The sequence below is a fragment of the Rana temporaria genome, chromosome 3 (assembly GCF_905171775.1).
Source record: "Rana temporaria chromosome 3, aRanTem1.1, whole genome shotgun sequence".
NCBI lineage: Eukaryota > Metazoa > Chordata > Amphibia > Anura > Ranidae > Rana > Rana temporaria.
The window spans coordinates 52,283,030-52,299,646 of record NC_053491.1 but is presented as its reverse complement, the minus strand read 5'-3'; the positions used below and the strand labels follow the sequence as shown (position 1 = coordinate 52,299,646).

General features: G+C 43.7%; 1 protein-coding gene across 1 annotated transcript in view; it reads left to right on the top strand.

Moving 5' to 3' along the window:
- Window positions 1-16,617, top strand: part of EFL1 (elongation factor like GTPase 1) — a 623,792-nt gene that overhangs the window by 118,399 nt on the left and 488,776 nt on the right. The window contains exon 11 of the mRNA XM_040342558.1: window positions 4,815-4,937. Within this exon, the coding sequence (XP_040198492.1) occupies window positions 4,815-4,937 (123 nt within the window). The remainder of the gene's footprint in view (window positions 1-4,814; window positions 4,938-16,617) is intronic.

Here is a 16,617-nt window from a genome sequence, read left to right as displayed (position 1 = left end):
TTGCTAGTCAGCGACCAGGCAACTTTTTGCGATTCGGCACTGCGTCGATTTAACTGACATTTGCGCAGTTGTACGACATGATTTCCAAACAAAATTGACATCCTTTTTTTCCCCACAAATAGAGCTTTCTTTTGGTGGTATTTGGTCACCTCTGCGGTTTTTATTTTTTGCGCTATAAACAAAAATAGCGACAATTTTGAAAAAAAAACAATATTTTTTACTTTTTGCGATAATAAATATCCCCAAAAAATATATATAAATTTTTTTTTTTCCTCAGTTTAGGTCGATACGTATTCTTCTACATATATTTGGTAAAAGAATCGCAGTAAGCGTTTATTGATTGGTTTGCACTAAAGTTAGAGCATCTACAAAATAGGGGGTAGTTTTATGGCATTTTTATTAATATATATTTATTTTACTTGTAATGGCGGCGATCAGTGATTTTTATTGTGACTGCGACTTTATGGAGGACACATCGGACACTTTTGACACATTTTTGGGACCATTGTAATTTTTACAGCGATCCGTGCACTGATTACGGTAAAAATGATACTGGCAATGAAGGGATTAACCACTTGGTGGTGCTGCAGGGGTTAAGTCAGTACTAGGGAGTGATTCTTACTGTTAGGGGGTGTGGCTACATGTGACACGTCACTGATGACCGTTCCCGATCACAGGGAACAGCCATCCGTGACAGTGTCAGTAGGCAGAATAGGGGAATGCCTTGTTTACAAAGGCATCCCCCGGTTCTGCCTTTGCCGACCACAATCGCGGGCCGCCCTGGAAAATCGAGTTCCCAGGACTCGGAAACACGCTCACAAGGCGGGCGCGTGTGCCTGCTGGGCGGCAAATTTAAAGGGACGTACAGGTACGCCCATGTGCCTACCCGTGCCATTGTGTCGACGTACACTGTGTGCAGCGGTCGGCAAGTGGTAAATAAAAAAAAAAAACACAATATATAACCTATTTTTTTGTAAAATGTACAAGATGTTACGCTGAGTCAATAGATTGCGTACACTCATGGAATGGCGTCAAACTACGGTACTTAAAAATCTCCATAGGCGACACTTTAATATCTTTTACAGGTTACCAGTTTAGAGTTACAGAGGAGGGTCTAGCACTGGAATTATTGCTCTTGCTATACCGTTCGCGGCGATACCTCACATGTGGTGCGAACACCGTTTATAAATGTGGGAATGACCTACGTATATGTGTTCACGAGGTGTTTTAAAAAGAAAAAAAATATTATTTTTATTGTTATTTTTTGTGATTCGCTACAACACAAGTTGATTAGCAGGTCCCAGACGATGATTTATGGCCGGAAGATGCTAAGCGGCTTGGTTGATCACAGTACAGAGCTCTATGTTTATGAACAACACAGGGCTCTGTACATGGAGCAGAGATGTGGCTGTTTTTTTTCCTCCTTGCAAAGCAGGCAGAAAAGTCGTCAACTTTTAATAGTAACAGCAGCAAATAATACACACATTACACATTTTTTAGGAACACAGTTAAAACAGGCAGGCAAATGGGCATACCTGTACGTCCCTTTGAATTTGCCGCCCAGCACGCTCGTGACTGCGGGTCCCAGAAACTCGATGTTCCCGGGCGGCTTGCGATCGGGAGAGGAAGAATGGGGTGATGCCGATGTAAACACGGAATTTCCCTGTTCTTCCTAGTGACAGGACAGTGATCTCTGCTCCCTGTGATCACTGACGTGTCACTTCTAGCCACGCTCACAGTTGGAATCACTCCCTAGGACACACTTGTCCTCTTCAGCGCCCCCGAGCGGTAACCCCTTCCCTGCCAGTGTAATTTTCACAGTTATCGGTGAATTTTTATAGCACTGATCACTTTATAAATGACAATGGTTGCAAAAATGTGTCAGTTGTGTCCACCATAAAGTCGCAGTCACGATAAAAATCGCAGATCGCCGCCATTGCTAAAAATATAATAATAATAAAAGTGCCATAAAACGAGGCCCTCTTTTGTAGACGCTATAACTTTTGCGCAAACCAATCAATATACGCTTATTGCAACTTTTTTTGCCAAAAATATGTAAAAGAATACTTATCGGCCTAAACTGAGGACATTTTTTTTAAATTGGGATATTTATTATAGCATAAAGTAAGAAATCTTGTTTTTTTTTTTCAAAATTGTCGCTCTTCTTTTGTTTATAGCGCAAAAAATAATCGCAGAGGTGATCAAATACCACAAAAAAAAAGCTCTATGTGTGGGGGAAAAAGGGCGTACATTTTTTGGGGTAGTCGCACGACCACGCAATTGTCAGTTAAAACAACGCAGTGCCGAATCGCAAAAAGTGGCCCGGTCATTTGGCAGCCAAATGGTCCGGGGCTGAAGTGGTTAAAGAAGATGGTATGAAACTTAAAGTGGGGTTCCGGACATAATTTTTTTTTTTTGCAAGCTAAAGTTAATCACATTAATCCCTAAAACATATTAATAGCTCCCCAATCGTTCCAGAAATCATTGCAAACACTTGCCTTATATCCTCCAGCTCATGTTGTGGCCGTATCTATCCTATGTGTGTTCATGTGAAGCCCAGTTCCTTTTTCTTCCTGGTTTTCAGGGAGAAGTGCATGCTGGGCGATTTTTAGGCACAGTAATGCCCAGAGATGACACTCCATTTCCCAGGAGGCAATGGGGTCTTAGGACAGGAAGTTGAACCACCTAGGACCAGGAACTAGGCAGATTACGAAATTTGCCTAGTAACATAGGGTGACCAGACAGCTCCGCCGTGCCTACTAGCATAGAAGGGTTGTATTTTTCATATTATCTGTGCCCCTTTCTGATGAGCATGTGCAGGTTGGAGCGGAGGGAATATTTCTTCAGTTTCGGGCGGATGTTCTTCTTCCTTGGCTCAAATCCCGGCCAGCCACCTGCCTATCTCCTTACCTTCCCTGGCAGAGTGATCTTCCTTCGCTTCCTATCCAGGAGTAGCCGGGGCCCGAAGAGTAAGACTTGAGAGGCTGTGAGGTGGGCGGCAACTGGCAGAGAATCGCTGATTGTTGCCATTACTAGTAAAGAAAAAATATGTCCCCGGATTTCATTAAAAAAAAATCTGGTCACCTTATAGAAGTGAGTAAAAAAAAATTTTTTTTTAATTTATTTTTTACATTCAAGGCAAGCTGTTAGAAAGTTCATTTTTAGGGTGGGACTCCACTTTAAATGAAACTTCAGCAGCAGGAGGGGCGGGCACTGGCATGAGCTGACAGGCAGGGGGGAGAGGACAGAGGAGAGAAACGAAAGCTTCAGATGACGGAGACGCGTAAACTGACCACAGTGTCAGGGCTCAGCAGTCATAATAAACCGTGGTCAGTTAACAGGAAGGAGGGTATAGCCAGGCACGATCAGGGAGGTATTTTAGGTGATGGAAGGGGCTAAATGACACAGCACAAGCACAAGTGCTGTATAACATGCTTTAAGGTGTCAGGACTTGTATAAATATATATATATATACCGTATTTATCGGTGTATACCGCGCACTTTTTTGCCCTGAAAATCGGGGCAAAAACGTGGGTGCGCGGTATACGCCGATACCCGCTTTCCCGCGCCGAGTTTTGAATACTGTGCTGACATATACCGAGCGCAGTACACTCGGGTATAGTCGGGCAGTCTCGGCTCCTTCCGCGCTCACGTCCTGGACGTACAGGACGTCAGCGCGAGAGTTGCCGAGCATTGCCGACAATACACAAGTGTACTGCGCTCTGTATATGTCGGCGCAGTATTCAAACTCGGCGCGGGAAACGAGCGGGGAGGACGCGAGGACGGCGCAGAAAGCCGCCGGACCCGACGAAGAGGACACCTGAAGCCGCAGAAGGACGCCGGACCCGACGAAGAGGACACCCGAAGCCGCAGAAGGACGCCGGACCCAACGAGGCCGCCGATGGACGCCGCGCAAGACACCAAAACTGTAAGTACAAAAAAAACTTTTTTTCCACAGGATTCGGGGCAACTTTAGGGGTGCGCGGTATACCGCGATAAATACGGTGTGTGTGTATATATATATATATATATATATATATATAATATATATATATATATACATTTTTTTTTTTTTTTTCATCATTTATACAATAATTGTCCAGTTTATGATTTTATTACATCTTTTTGACTAGAAACACTGTAGTTGGAGAAACACTTGTATTATTTTATGCTGCTTGCCAAGACCCCCTGGGACACTGGAAACTCCTCTTGCCCCCCCTTTTTATTATACTGAAGTTAGTAACTGTGGTGATCCTTTCCCCAGCCCAGGGCACATCAAACAGATTTGTCTACGCCATGTATGTGCTTTATGTCTGCCTATATAATATCCATGGTGCAGGCCGCTCTTTGCCAGCTACAAGTGAGTACATCATTTGAATCGGAATATCTTGGCTGCGGCTGCAACCAACAAAGGTTAGACACATTTTCTCTCTCTATTTGGCACAGTGGATTTTCCGCACTTATCTAGAAAATGAATGATAGAAGTCTGTGTTAACAGCTGGTGTTATTAAAATATAAATTCTCTGCCACTAAATTCGAGCCGTACGCCAATCCACAGTCTGGATGAAAGTGCAGCTACTGCCAGGCTGTTTCCATAATTAAACAGTTACTTTCTTTGGGTTATTTCTTGACTACACAAACCTTTTTTTATGGATTTCTGTTGGTCTTGCCGGACAACTTTGTTTTATTTGTTTTGGTTGGCAGTTTCTCGTGTCTGTATGTATTCGGGGACCAGTTTAGGATGTTCAAAGCCGATATTATTTGTGTCTGTTGAAATGGCCTGCTGTATTTGTCCTTGACCGAATATTTTGAAGGTATGGTGTGCAATAAGCTTCCCAGCCCCCTGGACATCTCCGCAGAAAGAATTGAAAAGCTCTTGTGTTCAGGTTCCCGGCGATTTGATTGTCTGCTCCCCCAGACACAACAGCTCAAAGATGGTGAGTTTTTTTTTCTTTTCTTTTTGTTGAACCAAAAATACCCTTCTGTGTTTATATTTTTTAGATGGGTAAAGGTTATACATGATCGATAACTTCTATGTAGGGTGCTCAGGATAAACATACACTGCCATTGATTCTAAAGAAACAGTGCCCCCCACTGGCTGGTTTGATGTCCTACAGAGCAGATTTTTCATCCAGCTTTATCAAATAACTAAGGAAATGTTTTATTTTAATTTTTTCCCTGCAGCCAGACAGACATAGTTACATAGTTAGTCTGGTTGAAAAAATACACAAGTCCATCTAGTTCAACCAATAAGAAGGGAAGAAAAAAACAACCTATGTATATGTACACAATCCTATAACCACAGTTGATCCAGAGAAAGGCAAAATGCTCCAGCAGGGGAAAAAATAAATCCTTCATGATCCCCCAAGAGGCAATCGGATAATCCCTGGATCAACTTTTATAAATGTTAGTATGCAGTTATATTATGAACATTTAGGAAAGAATCCAGGCCTTTTTTAAAGCAATCTACTGAGCTGGATAGAACCACCTCTTGAGGGACTCTTAAGCCCTGTACACACGATCGGTCCATCCGATGAAAACGGTCTGATGGACTGTTTTCATCGGTTAACCGAAGCTGACTGATGGTCAGTCGTGCCTACACACCATCGGTTAAAAAAACGATCGTGTCAGAACGCGGTGATGTAAAACACAATGACGTGCTGAAAAAAAAACGAAGTTCAATGCTTCCAAGCATGCGTCGACTTGATTCTGAGCATGCGTGGATTTTTAACCGATGGACGTGCCTACTAACGATCGTTTTTTTTTCTATCGGTTAGGAATCCATCGGTTAAATTTACAACAAGTTGGCTTTTTTTTAACCGATGGATAAATAACCGATGGCTCCCACACACGATCGGTTTGGACCGATGAAAACGGTCCATCAGACCGTTCTCCACTGTTTAACCTATCGTGTGTACGCGGCCTTACTGTGAAAAAGCCTTTCCGTATTTGAAGGAATGATACCGCTCTAAAAGCCACTGACCCCTCGAATCGCCTCCGCCCGCTGAAACTGACAGGTGCTGGCGCTGTACAGGTGCATGGAATTGGAAAAAATCCTGGCCTGCAGCACTCTGACGGAAGAAAAATAGGGTTCTCTTCCGTTCAAAAAAACGGAGCTTAACAGAGACGGATGTTAACGGACGTTAGCGGATGCTCATCCGCTAACGTACGCTATCCCATTGGAAAGCATTGCAGTCCGTAAACGGACGTATGAGAAAACGGACGAACGGTCCGCACGTGTGAAAGGACCCTTATCCTTTTTTTTTTTTTATGTATAGCTAGGCAAAAAAGCCAAAGTTTTTTATTTTATCTTTGAATAACATGTTGATTTCAATGTCTTGGGTTTCTGCCAAAGTTGGACTTGTACAGAAATTATTTTGTCCTTCGCTGTTGTAAAGAAAATGTATGACCTTTTTTAAATAACCTGTATCTGGTTTCTGTTGCTGCCAGGAATCTTTCCCTGTACAGCTTTGGGATCACTGATTCGGTAGATGAGGGAAGTCTTCTCAATGTGAACACAAATGGCAAACCTTAGAGAGGTTATATATTTATTTAATTGCTTTATCAAAAGCAACAACAAAGTTGTGTATGGAGTTTAACTTTAACAAGTCCTACATTACCCATGGAATAGTGTGAGTTTAAAGGGTCACTAAAGGAAACATTTTTTTTTGCTGAAATGACTGTTTACAGGGTATAGAGACATAAAAGTTAACTGATTCCTTTAAAAAAATATTAAAAATATATTAAATTCAATCATATAATGTGCCTCTAGTTTCACTTTCGGTTTTAAACTGGTTTCATGTTTATGTGAAGTAAAGAGACCCACAGAACAAAAACAAACAAATTTAGGGCAGTGTTTTGTTTTTAAAATGAATCTGATTGGTTCTGAGGAGTTTTAGACACACAGTAATGACAGCTTAGACCACCGTGAAAAGCTCCCAGTACCATGGTTATAAGGAAACAGGCAACCAGGAAGTGTGGAGATCACAGCAGAATTACAGCTACTTCAAAGCAAAAACGAACAATAAGGACATGAAACCAGGACTGCAGTAAGGTAAAGGAAGCTATTTAGCTAAAAAAAAATCCTTTAGTGATCCTTTAAGGTGGTATTAAACCCAAAAAACAAAAAAAAATAAAAAGCTTACCAATTTCACCTGTTGATCTTACTAGTAAGGTTTCATTCACACCTAGGAGTTCCGGAATCATGGGCAGAATCGGGCAGTTCTGCCCGTGATTCCAGTACATCCAGGTATGAACAGGACCTAAGCTATGCAGCAGTAATAGGAGTTTTAGGGTTGAGACAAAACATCTAACTTTCAATATGATTTTATTAGGGCTGTGGAAATTAAAGATTAATTCCTCGATTAATCGTAAACTTTTACTAGTACTAGTGGGGTCACCATATGCAGATCAGCACAACACGTGATCCGCGGAGCTCCACTGCTGCCCTGCCTCGGCCATTGGAAAGGCTGCAGCTTCGGTCTAGCTCCCGGAGCGGCGGCCATCTTGGTCCACCCGGCGGTGGCCTAGGTGAGCCTAGAGCGGCGCGCTGACGTCATCACCCGGCCCCAACTGCTCGTGTTCGGCTGGGTGGGGGAGTGGGGGGGGGAGATGTGGACCATATTACAGTGGGGGAGATGTCTGTGGATATTACAGTGGGGGAGATGTCTGTGGATATTACAGTGGGTGGAGATGTCTGTGGATATTACAGTGGGGGGGGGAGATGTCTGTGGATATTACAGTGGGTGGAGATGTCTGTGAATATTACAGTGGGGGAGATGTCTGTGAATATTACAGTGGGGAGGTGATTGTGGATATTACAGTGGGGGGGATGTCTGTGAATATTACCGTGGGGGGGAGGTGATTGTGGATATTACAGTGGGGGAGAGGTCTGTGGATATTACAGTGGGGGGGGGGGGAGATGTCTGTGGATATTACAGTGGGGAGATGTCTGTGGATATTACAGTGGGGGGAGATGTCTGTGAATATTACAGTGGGGAGGTGATTGTGGATATTACCGTGGGGGGAGGTGATTGTGGATATTACCGTGGGGGAGATGTCTGTGGATATTACAGTGGGGGGAGATGTCTGTGGATATTACAGTGGGGGGAGATGTCTGTGGATATTACAGTGGGGGGAGATGTCTGTGGATATTACAGTGGGGGGGGGAGATGTCTGTGGATATTACAGTGGGGGGAGATGTCTGTGGATATTACAGTGGGGGGAGATGTCTGTAAATATTACAGTGGGGGGAGGTGATTGTGGATATTACAGTGGGGAGATGTCTGTGGATATTACAGTGGTGACTATATATGATGGTGATGCGAAAAATGTTTGTGCGTTATAATTAATCGAAATTAGTGGATTTAATCGATTAAAATTTTCGTGTTCGCTTATTCGATTTTTTTTTTTTTTTAAATCCGTAACAGCCCTAGTTTTTATTCTTATTCAAATAACATGACAGTGTTGTAGAAAGTACATTCAATGAGTAATAAAGCTTATAATTGTGAAATTAAGCATACACATCCGAATGTCCCTCCAATAGGATATTCAGAATACAACACCTCAAAACATTAAACAAAGAAATTGTTATATTAAACATATTTGGTGGAAATATTGGTGAGGTTGACAAAACAAAGAAGGATTTAAGTCGTTGGTGGCCAGATCATGAACCATGTTTTTGATTCGTTTGGGACTAACTACAGACAAAACATTTAATACTGACAGGGGTGCTTATAATAATGCTTGTATTCATTTATGTAAAACCTTTGTGACAAAAATGTAAAAGAAAAGTAATTAAAAAAAAAAGATAAGATTTGATATACTGTAACGGCTTAAAATATGTTAGCTGGAGTTTGAGTTTAGTTTGTTTGTCAAGTCCATCTAAATCTGCCAGTCTAAAGGCTTTGGTTTGATCGGACAAATGTTCACTGTGAATGCTCTCAAACTTTCCGGCAACAAATGTCCGATGGAGTATAATCCGATCGTGTGAACACAAGTCCATTGGACTAAAGTCCAAAGTACAAACACGCATTCTCAGAACCAATGCTAAAGATTAGCCAACAATAGCAGAGGTTACCCAAAGGGTGGCGGTAAAGAGCTGAAAAAACACGTAATTTGGTGAAAGTTGGCTGAATATGTTCTGATGTGTTTATGCAGGAAAAGTCAGATGGAAGTCCGATGTGTGTATGAGGCTTAACACTACCCTTTGCCAAGGCTGACAATTTGCTCACCAAAGGTGTCTCCACTACTCCGCCATCCACAATGGAGACACCCTAAGACAGGAAGTGTGTTACTGCCCAGATCACCAGGTGAAAATAAAGAGAAAAAAAGCCTAAAAAAAGAAAACCATTACATTTTTTGTTATGGGTTTAATACTGCTTAAAGACTATTGAAAGTCTCTTCTATTAGATTAGAAACACCACTTATTCTTCTGATTCAGTGAAGTGGAGACCCTTCATAGAACTGAGACCCTAGGGTCTCGGCCATTTGTTCGTGCACCCCTAGGGTTCTTCCAGAGGTTGTTAGGGGTTCATTGAGCTGTGGCTACGTGACCTAAATTTTATGAGGACTGCATAGACTTGGGGCCATAATTATTGGCAAAGCCGACGGTATGACACCAATTATCTTTTTAGCTTTCTGTATGGTTGAAATTCTGAACACCACTGTAAAAGGCACTTTTTTTTTACACTGGTCACCAATGTAAGGGACAATTTTCCCATTGGCCACCAATGAATTACAATTGGGGGGTCCCCAAGACCTGAAAATTGTTTCCAGTGTTCCTCTGAGGGTTAAATGTTGACAAAGGCTGCTTTTGGGCTGGGTTTGGTTGCAGTTGCTTGCTTTTTTTTTTGTTTTTAAATTGTAATTTTTATTCATACAGTTTATCAGTACAGCACTTTATCTTTCATAAAATACAGGCAATTTGGTAACAGAAGTAGAGTACAAACATGTACAGTGATATAGTTGTGGTAACTTTCATTGGGTAACAGAAGCGGGAATAACATACGAACATTATGAGTAAAGTGTAATACCTACATAATGTAGGGTTACAAACCGTGTAAGAATAGCAGCAGTCAGAGGCGTTGCTAGGGGGGTGCAGGGGGTGCGGGCCGCCCCGGGTGACACCCACTAGAGGGGTGACACCATCCCGATTTAAAAAAAAATTTTTTTTTTTTTTTTAGCTGACATGTGGGGGCAGTCGGCACACAGGCACAGCCCCCTCCTCTCTGTTTGTGTGTACAGAGGGGGAGGGGCCGAGGGGACCTTCTGTCCATGTGCCGTGGCGCTGCCTGCAATGATCTGAGGTACTGAAAGGGGAGGGGGGTGTTTGCACCTGGGGGGATTTCACTGAAGGGGTGGGGGGTGTACTAAGGGGGTGTTTGCACTGAGGGGGTTTTCACTAAGGGGGTTTGCACTGAGGGGGGGTTGTACTAAGGTGGGGGGGTGTTTGCACTGGGGGTTTGCACTGGGGGTTTGCACTGAGGGGGGGGGGATTTGCACTGAGGGGGGGTGTCTGCACTGAGGGGGTGTCTGCACTGAAGGGGGGTCTGTGTAACATGCAGGGGTGCAGAGGTGCAGGTGGCTGTGTAATGTGAAAGGGTTGCAGTGAAGCAGGGTGCTGTGTAATGTAAAGGGGTGCAGAGGGCTGTGTAGTGTAAAAGGGTCCAGAGGTGCAGGGGGCTATGTGATGTAAAGGGGTGCAGAGGTGCAGGCGGCTGTGTAATGTAAAAGGGGTGCAGTGATGCAGGGTGCTGTGCAATGTAAAAGGTGTGCAGTGATGCAGGGTGCTGTGCAATGTAAAAGGGTCCAGAGGTGCAGGGTGCTGTGTAATGTAAAGGGGTCCAGAGGTGCAGGGGGCTATGTGATGTAAAGGGGTCCAGTGGTGCAGGGGCTGTGTAATGTAAAGAGGTGCAGGGTGCTGTGTAATGTAAAGGGGTGCAGGGTGCTGTGTAATGTAAAAGGGTCCAGAGGTGCAGGGTGCTGTGTAATGTAAAAGGGTCCAGAGGTGAAGGTGGCTGTGAGATGTAAAGGGGTCCAGTGATGCAGGGTGCTGTGTAATTTTAAAGGGGTCCAGTGATGCAGGGTACTGTGTAATTTTAAAGGGATCCAGTGATGCAGGGGGCTGAGTAATGTAAAGAGGTCCAGAGGTGCAGGGTGCTGTGTAATGTAAAGGGGTCCAGAGGTGCAGGGTGCTGTGTAATGTAAAGGGGTCCAGAGGTGCAGGGGGCTATGTGATGTAAAGGGGTCCAGTGGTGCAGGGGCTGTGTAATGTAAAGAGGTGCAGGGTGCTGTGTAATGTAAAGTGGTGCAGGGTGCTGTGTAATGTAAAAGGGTCCAGAGGTGCAGGGTGCTGTGTAATGTAAAAGGGTCCAGAGGTGAAGGGGGCTGTGAGATGTAAAGGGGTCCAGTGATGCAGGGTGCTGTGTAATTTTAAAGGGGTCCAGTGATGCAGGGTACTGTGTAATTTTAAAGGGATCCAGTGATGCAGGGGGCTGTGTAATGTAAAAGGGTCCAGAGGTGCAGAGTGCTGTGTAATGTAAAGGGGTCAATTGATGCAGGGTGCTTTGTAATGTAAAGGGGTCCAGAGGTGCAGGGTGCTGTGTAATTTAAAGGAGTCCAGTGATGCAGGGTGCTGTGTAATGTAAAGGGGTCCAGAGGTGCAGGGGGCTATGTGATGTAAAGGGGTCCAGTGGTGCAGGGGGCTGTGTAATGTAAAAGGGTCCAGAGGTGCAGGGGGCTATGAGATGTAAAGGGGTCCAGTGATGCAGGGTGCTGTGTAATGTAAAGGGGTGCAGTGATGCAGGGTGCTGTGTAATTTTAAAGGGGTCCAGTGATGCAGGTGGCTGTGTAATGTAAAGGGGTCCAGTGATGCAGGGGGCTTTTTAATGTAAAGGGGTTCAGTGATGTAGGGTGCTGTGCAATGTAAAGTGGTCCAGAGGTGCAGTTGTGGAGAGGGGGTACACAGTAGTAACAAAAAGATATTGAAGGATGCAGAGGGCACAGTGGGGTGTTTTTACATTTTAACGTGGGGGGGTGCCAGATATTGGATCCACCCCGGGTGCCAAATGCTCTAGGTACGCCCCTGGCCTAATGGCTCCTGAGATGTGAATTCTGGTCTTGGAGAAAGAGATGTGGGGGGAGGGGACACAGAAAAATGGAGAGAAAGAAGAAGGGATAGAACGAACAAGAAAGATGGATAGGGAGAGAGAGAAAAGGGGAAGAAAGGAGAACAGAGAGCAAACAGTAGGGTAAAAAATATTTGAAAAATGTTATTGGGGGGGGGGGGGGGGGGGGGGGGGTGACACCATATTTTACCGCACCAGATGACACCAACCCTAGTGACGCCACTGGCAGCAGTGCAGGTGATCCTTTTTGGTGCTGAGATTTTAAGATTAGGCCGAATAGATTTGCAGATCAGGACAGGAGTGAGAATTTGGGGTGTACAAGCCAGGGGTTCCATTTTTTTAAGGAATGCAGGGACTTGCAGGTGGGCCTTGGCATACATAAATTCCATTTAGACAATGGTTGTTTAATAGAAGTATCACTTCTTTGATGGAAGGGATCGGGAGATTTGCACTTTCTGGCAATGGCTAGATGAGTGGCAATAAGGACATGGGTTAGGATAGTGTGGGTGGTTGGTGGTCATGAATCTAGACCATTTGAGGGGATCGGGAGATAGAGGTTGAAAGAATAGAGGAGAGAAGTCTTATGAGGGCAGTCCAAAAAGACTTCAGTTGGGGGCAAGTCCACCAGACATGTACTGATGATCCAGAGTTTCTGCAAGTCCTCCAACAAGCATTCGATGTGGAAGGGTAAATCCTTGCTAATTTTGAAGGTGTAAGATACCAATTAAGAATTTTCTGTGTGGTTTCCCAGTGTGTTATACATCTGGAGGTTTGTAGTGGCCTTTGGATGGCACTGAGCCATTGAGGATATGTGTAGTTACAATTTAAGGTATTCTCCCAATGTAGCATAGCAGAGGACTTATGTTCTGGTGCGGAGTCGGTGGGAAGCTCGTAGATAAGGGAAATTCCTTTTCGGTTGGGTTTTTCGGTATTGTAAAATTTTATGAGATGCCAGAAGAAGAGGTTTTTGGTCCATGGTACCTGTGAAAGAGCTGAGTGAATTCTGAAAAAAATCTTAATATGGAATGTGGTATGTCGTTTGTATTTGCTGGAAGGAAAGAAGTGAGGAATCGTGGAAGAGATCTCCTAGTGTGTTGAGGCCCGCAAGTGACCAATTCTATATTGGGATGTCAGAATAGATTGTAAAGCATTTAAGGGTATATATTGCAATATTCGGTGAGGGGTGCCTCCGTTTTGGTGAGCTCCAGATTCTGATGACGGCATTGCTTTCTTCTTTTATTACACTGTTGAGACCAAGGGAACCTGCAATCCCTTTAGCTTTTAGGGACTGACACGTGTCGGCTGTTAAGTGGCAGAACACGTTGGCATTTTCCTCGCACTGTGTATTGCTAAGCTCTGATCTAGCTTATTCCAGGGGACAAGCTCTTGTTTACTGATATCTGACATCATGATGTTTGCCCGTTTGAATACCACGGTCCTACCTAAAGAATTACTTGGTGTCTCATAAACCACTTGGACTGGTTTTATACCCCGTCTCTAGGGTGCGGGCTCATTTTTCAGAACAAGTGTTTCATTCAGCATAAAACAGGCCAGTAAATTCCTCTGTACAAATAACAATACATTGGTCCACGCTCATTTCTTGTAAACAGTGCAGCTTATATTACAAATAGAGAACATTAAGGAGATTGATTTGTTGCTCTCCATGTAAAGCTTCCCGTTACATCTCAGCTGGGCAATTATTGAAGCCTTCAAGCTTTTCAGTTCGGTTTTCGCTCTGCCATACATCAGTCCAGGTTGTGGCTGTAATGCATTAGGGCTTTCATTCCCAGCAGACTGTAAAAGATTACAGGTCCATATGTTAAATGTGCTGCACACAGCCAGCTAAGGCTTTGTAAAGGAGGTTATGCACCTTGGTCATTTTCCAACTACTTTACAAGCAAAAGCACCATGCATTCTGTGTTTTTATGTTCCTCTATTCATTATATTGGTGAAATGCTTGATTTGTCGGGGTGACACTCATCACACATACTTTGTTATGAGTGGACATCGCTGAATAGAGATGGGCTCAGGTAAATGTTAGGGGTATGAGGCGGACTGCTGCACACAGGTTTTTTTTTATCTTAAAAGAGAAGTGTGTGTGTTTTTTTCTTCTAATCATACTTACCTTGGTAGATGGAGCATCAGACCAATGCTGCAGCTGTTCCCTGGGGTCTCGGCACTGATAACCGAGCCACGAACACTGCTGATGGCTCGGTTCTCACTCCTCCCCGAGCAGAGCGATGCTCACTGTCAGTCAGCATTGCTTCTGCTCTACTTCTCCACGATCATTGGAGTACTGAGCCGTGGAAGGTAGGGGAGCGGCCGTCTCTGCGGCTTGTTGAGGCGCTGAGACTGCCATCAATCAAGGCAGCTTCCGGATCCCGACTTGGAAGTCGTGATAGTGAACTTATTTGCCAGCACACCATGGATCAACACTTCCATCCAAAGGTTTATTTTATTGAGAAAGATCACATCACAAAAATAGGTGCAAAGTTTCGGAGCCGCGCAGGACCCCTTCGTCAGGCATGTGTGTCATCGCATGCCTGAAGAAGGTGCCCTGCGCGGCTCCTAAACGTTGCACCTATTTTTGTGATGTGATCTTTCTCAATAAAAAAAAACCCTTGGACGGGAAGTGTTGATCCATGGTGTGCTGGCGAATATGTTCACTTGCTTGATGTTTCCAGGACCCAAGTGGTAATCGCTACAGCACCCACCATTTTAAGAGCCATACTTTCCAGGAACGTGTGCGATTGGAATATTGACAAGATTGGAAGTCGTGATGATGCGCTGCCACGACTGATGGCAGTGACGTCAGCAGAGAGCAGACTTTAGACCGCTCGCTACTGAAACCGGAGAAGAGGAGAAGCCCAAATAATAAAAAGTATTCAGCGCTGGAAAACAAAATAAATAAATAAAATAACCTAATCTATGTATGCAAGCCAGCACTAAGGACAAATTCATAAAAAATTCCCAATAAAACCATATAATATAAACAGTGCAGCGCAACAGTGAAAACAAAAGATAGCTAAATAAATGTATGTAAAATAAGTTTTATCAGAGAGCACTAGATTTTCCTCTTTCTTCCCTACTATATGGTGGTAATATTGCTGGAAAGTGATCTGGTCTGGATCCGTGGTGCTATCTTCAACCATTCGTTTCCTATGGAGGTTTTCAGCTAATCCCTGGTTTAACAGATATGCTTTGTGACCCGGCAGGGTCGAAGCTGTAAGGTGAGAGGCCATCTTGCACTGGTGGTGGATATTGTATGGTGTCATCTCTTCACTTACATTTTTGGATTCTTTTAAGTTGGATCGTTTAGATATATTTATATATGGACTTTTACGCACATGGACACATCATTCATTTTTTCACATGTCCTTTTATGAACTTGATCATACATTTATTTAGTTATCTTTTGTTTTCACTGTTGCGCTGCACTGTTTATATTATAAAGAGGAGAAGCCCAGCCTAAAAAGCTCATGCTGGACTTCTCCTTTAACCCTCTGGGCGGTATTCCCGAGTCTGACTCGGGGTTAAATTTTTGTGCTGCTGCAGCATTCACAGGCAGTGTTTACTTACCTTGTCCCTGGATCCTGCGACGCTGCCGCGCTGTGTGAGCGAGCAGTGTCCTCCTCGCTCGATTCACAGTGCCTGTGTGCCGCTGATCTTCGTTCCCAGTGACGTTACGACGCACGGGGGCGGAGAACGGCGCCATATTCAAAAAAGTAAACAAACACATTACATACAGTATACTGTAATCTTATAGATTACAGTACTGTATGTAAAAAATACACACACCCCTTGTCCCTAGTGGTCTGCCCAGTGTCCTACATGTACTTTTATATAATAAAAACTGTTCTTTCTGCCTGCAAACTGTAGATTGTCCATAGCAACCAAAAGTGTCCCTTTTATGTCAAAAATGGTTTTAGAGCAGCTAGAAAACAGCGATAATAAATTATAATCACTTGCTGAATTAAGCGATAGCGATTTTGTGGGGAAATTCGTCTTAAAAAAATAAAAGTAATGACAGCGACAATTCCGCAACTGAGCAAATTTCAGTGATTTTGATTTGATTACATTATTGAATAATTTTTATTATAATTATATTATTATTTGTTATAATTATTTATTATAATTTATAATTTTGTTTTTAAAAAAATGTTATAACCAGGATGCCTACTAGACTCTTGTTTGGACAGATTTAAGTGAGTTATTCCTAAGAATTACAGGCCCACAGTATATAACGCCACATTTCCTTTGCAAATAATGGTACCGCTTTCAGCACCGAAAATCTGAAATAATCAAACTGACAGGGAGGTTAATGCATGGAATGCATTAACCCCCTTAGCGGTATTCCCGAGCGTGACTCGGGTGGATTTTCAATGCAATTATCGGTATCCCCGAGTCACGCTCTGGGTAGATGTGCAGAGCCTGCAGCGCGCGCTGGCTTACCTTTTCCAGGCAGGTTACTGTACATACCTTGTCCCTG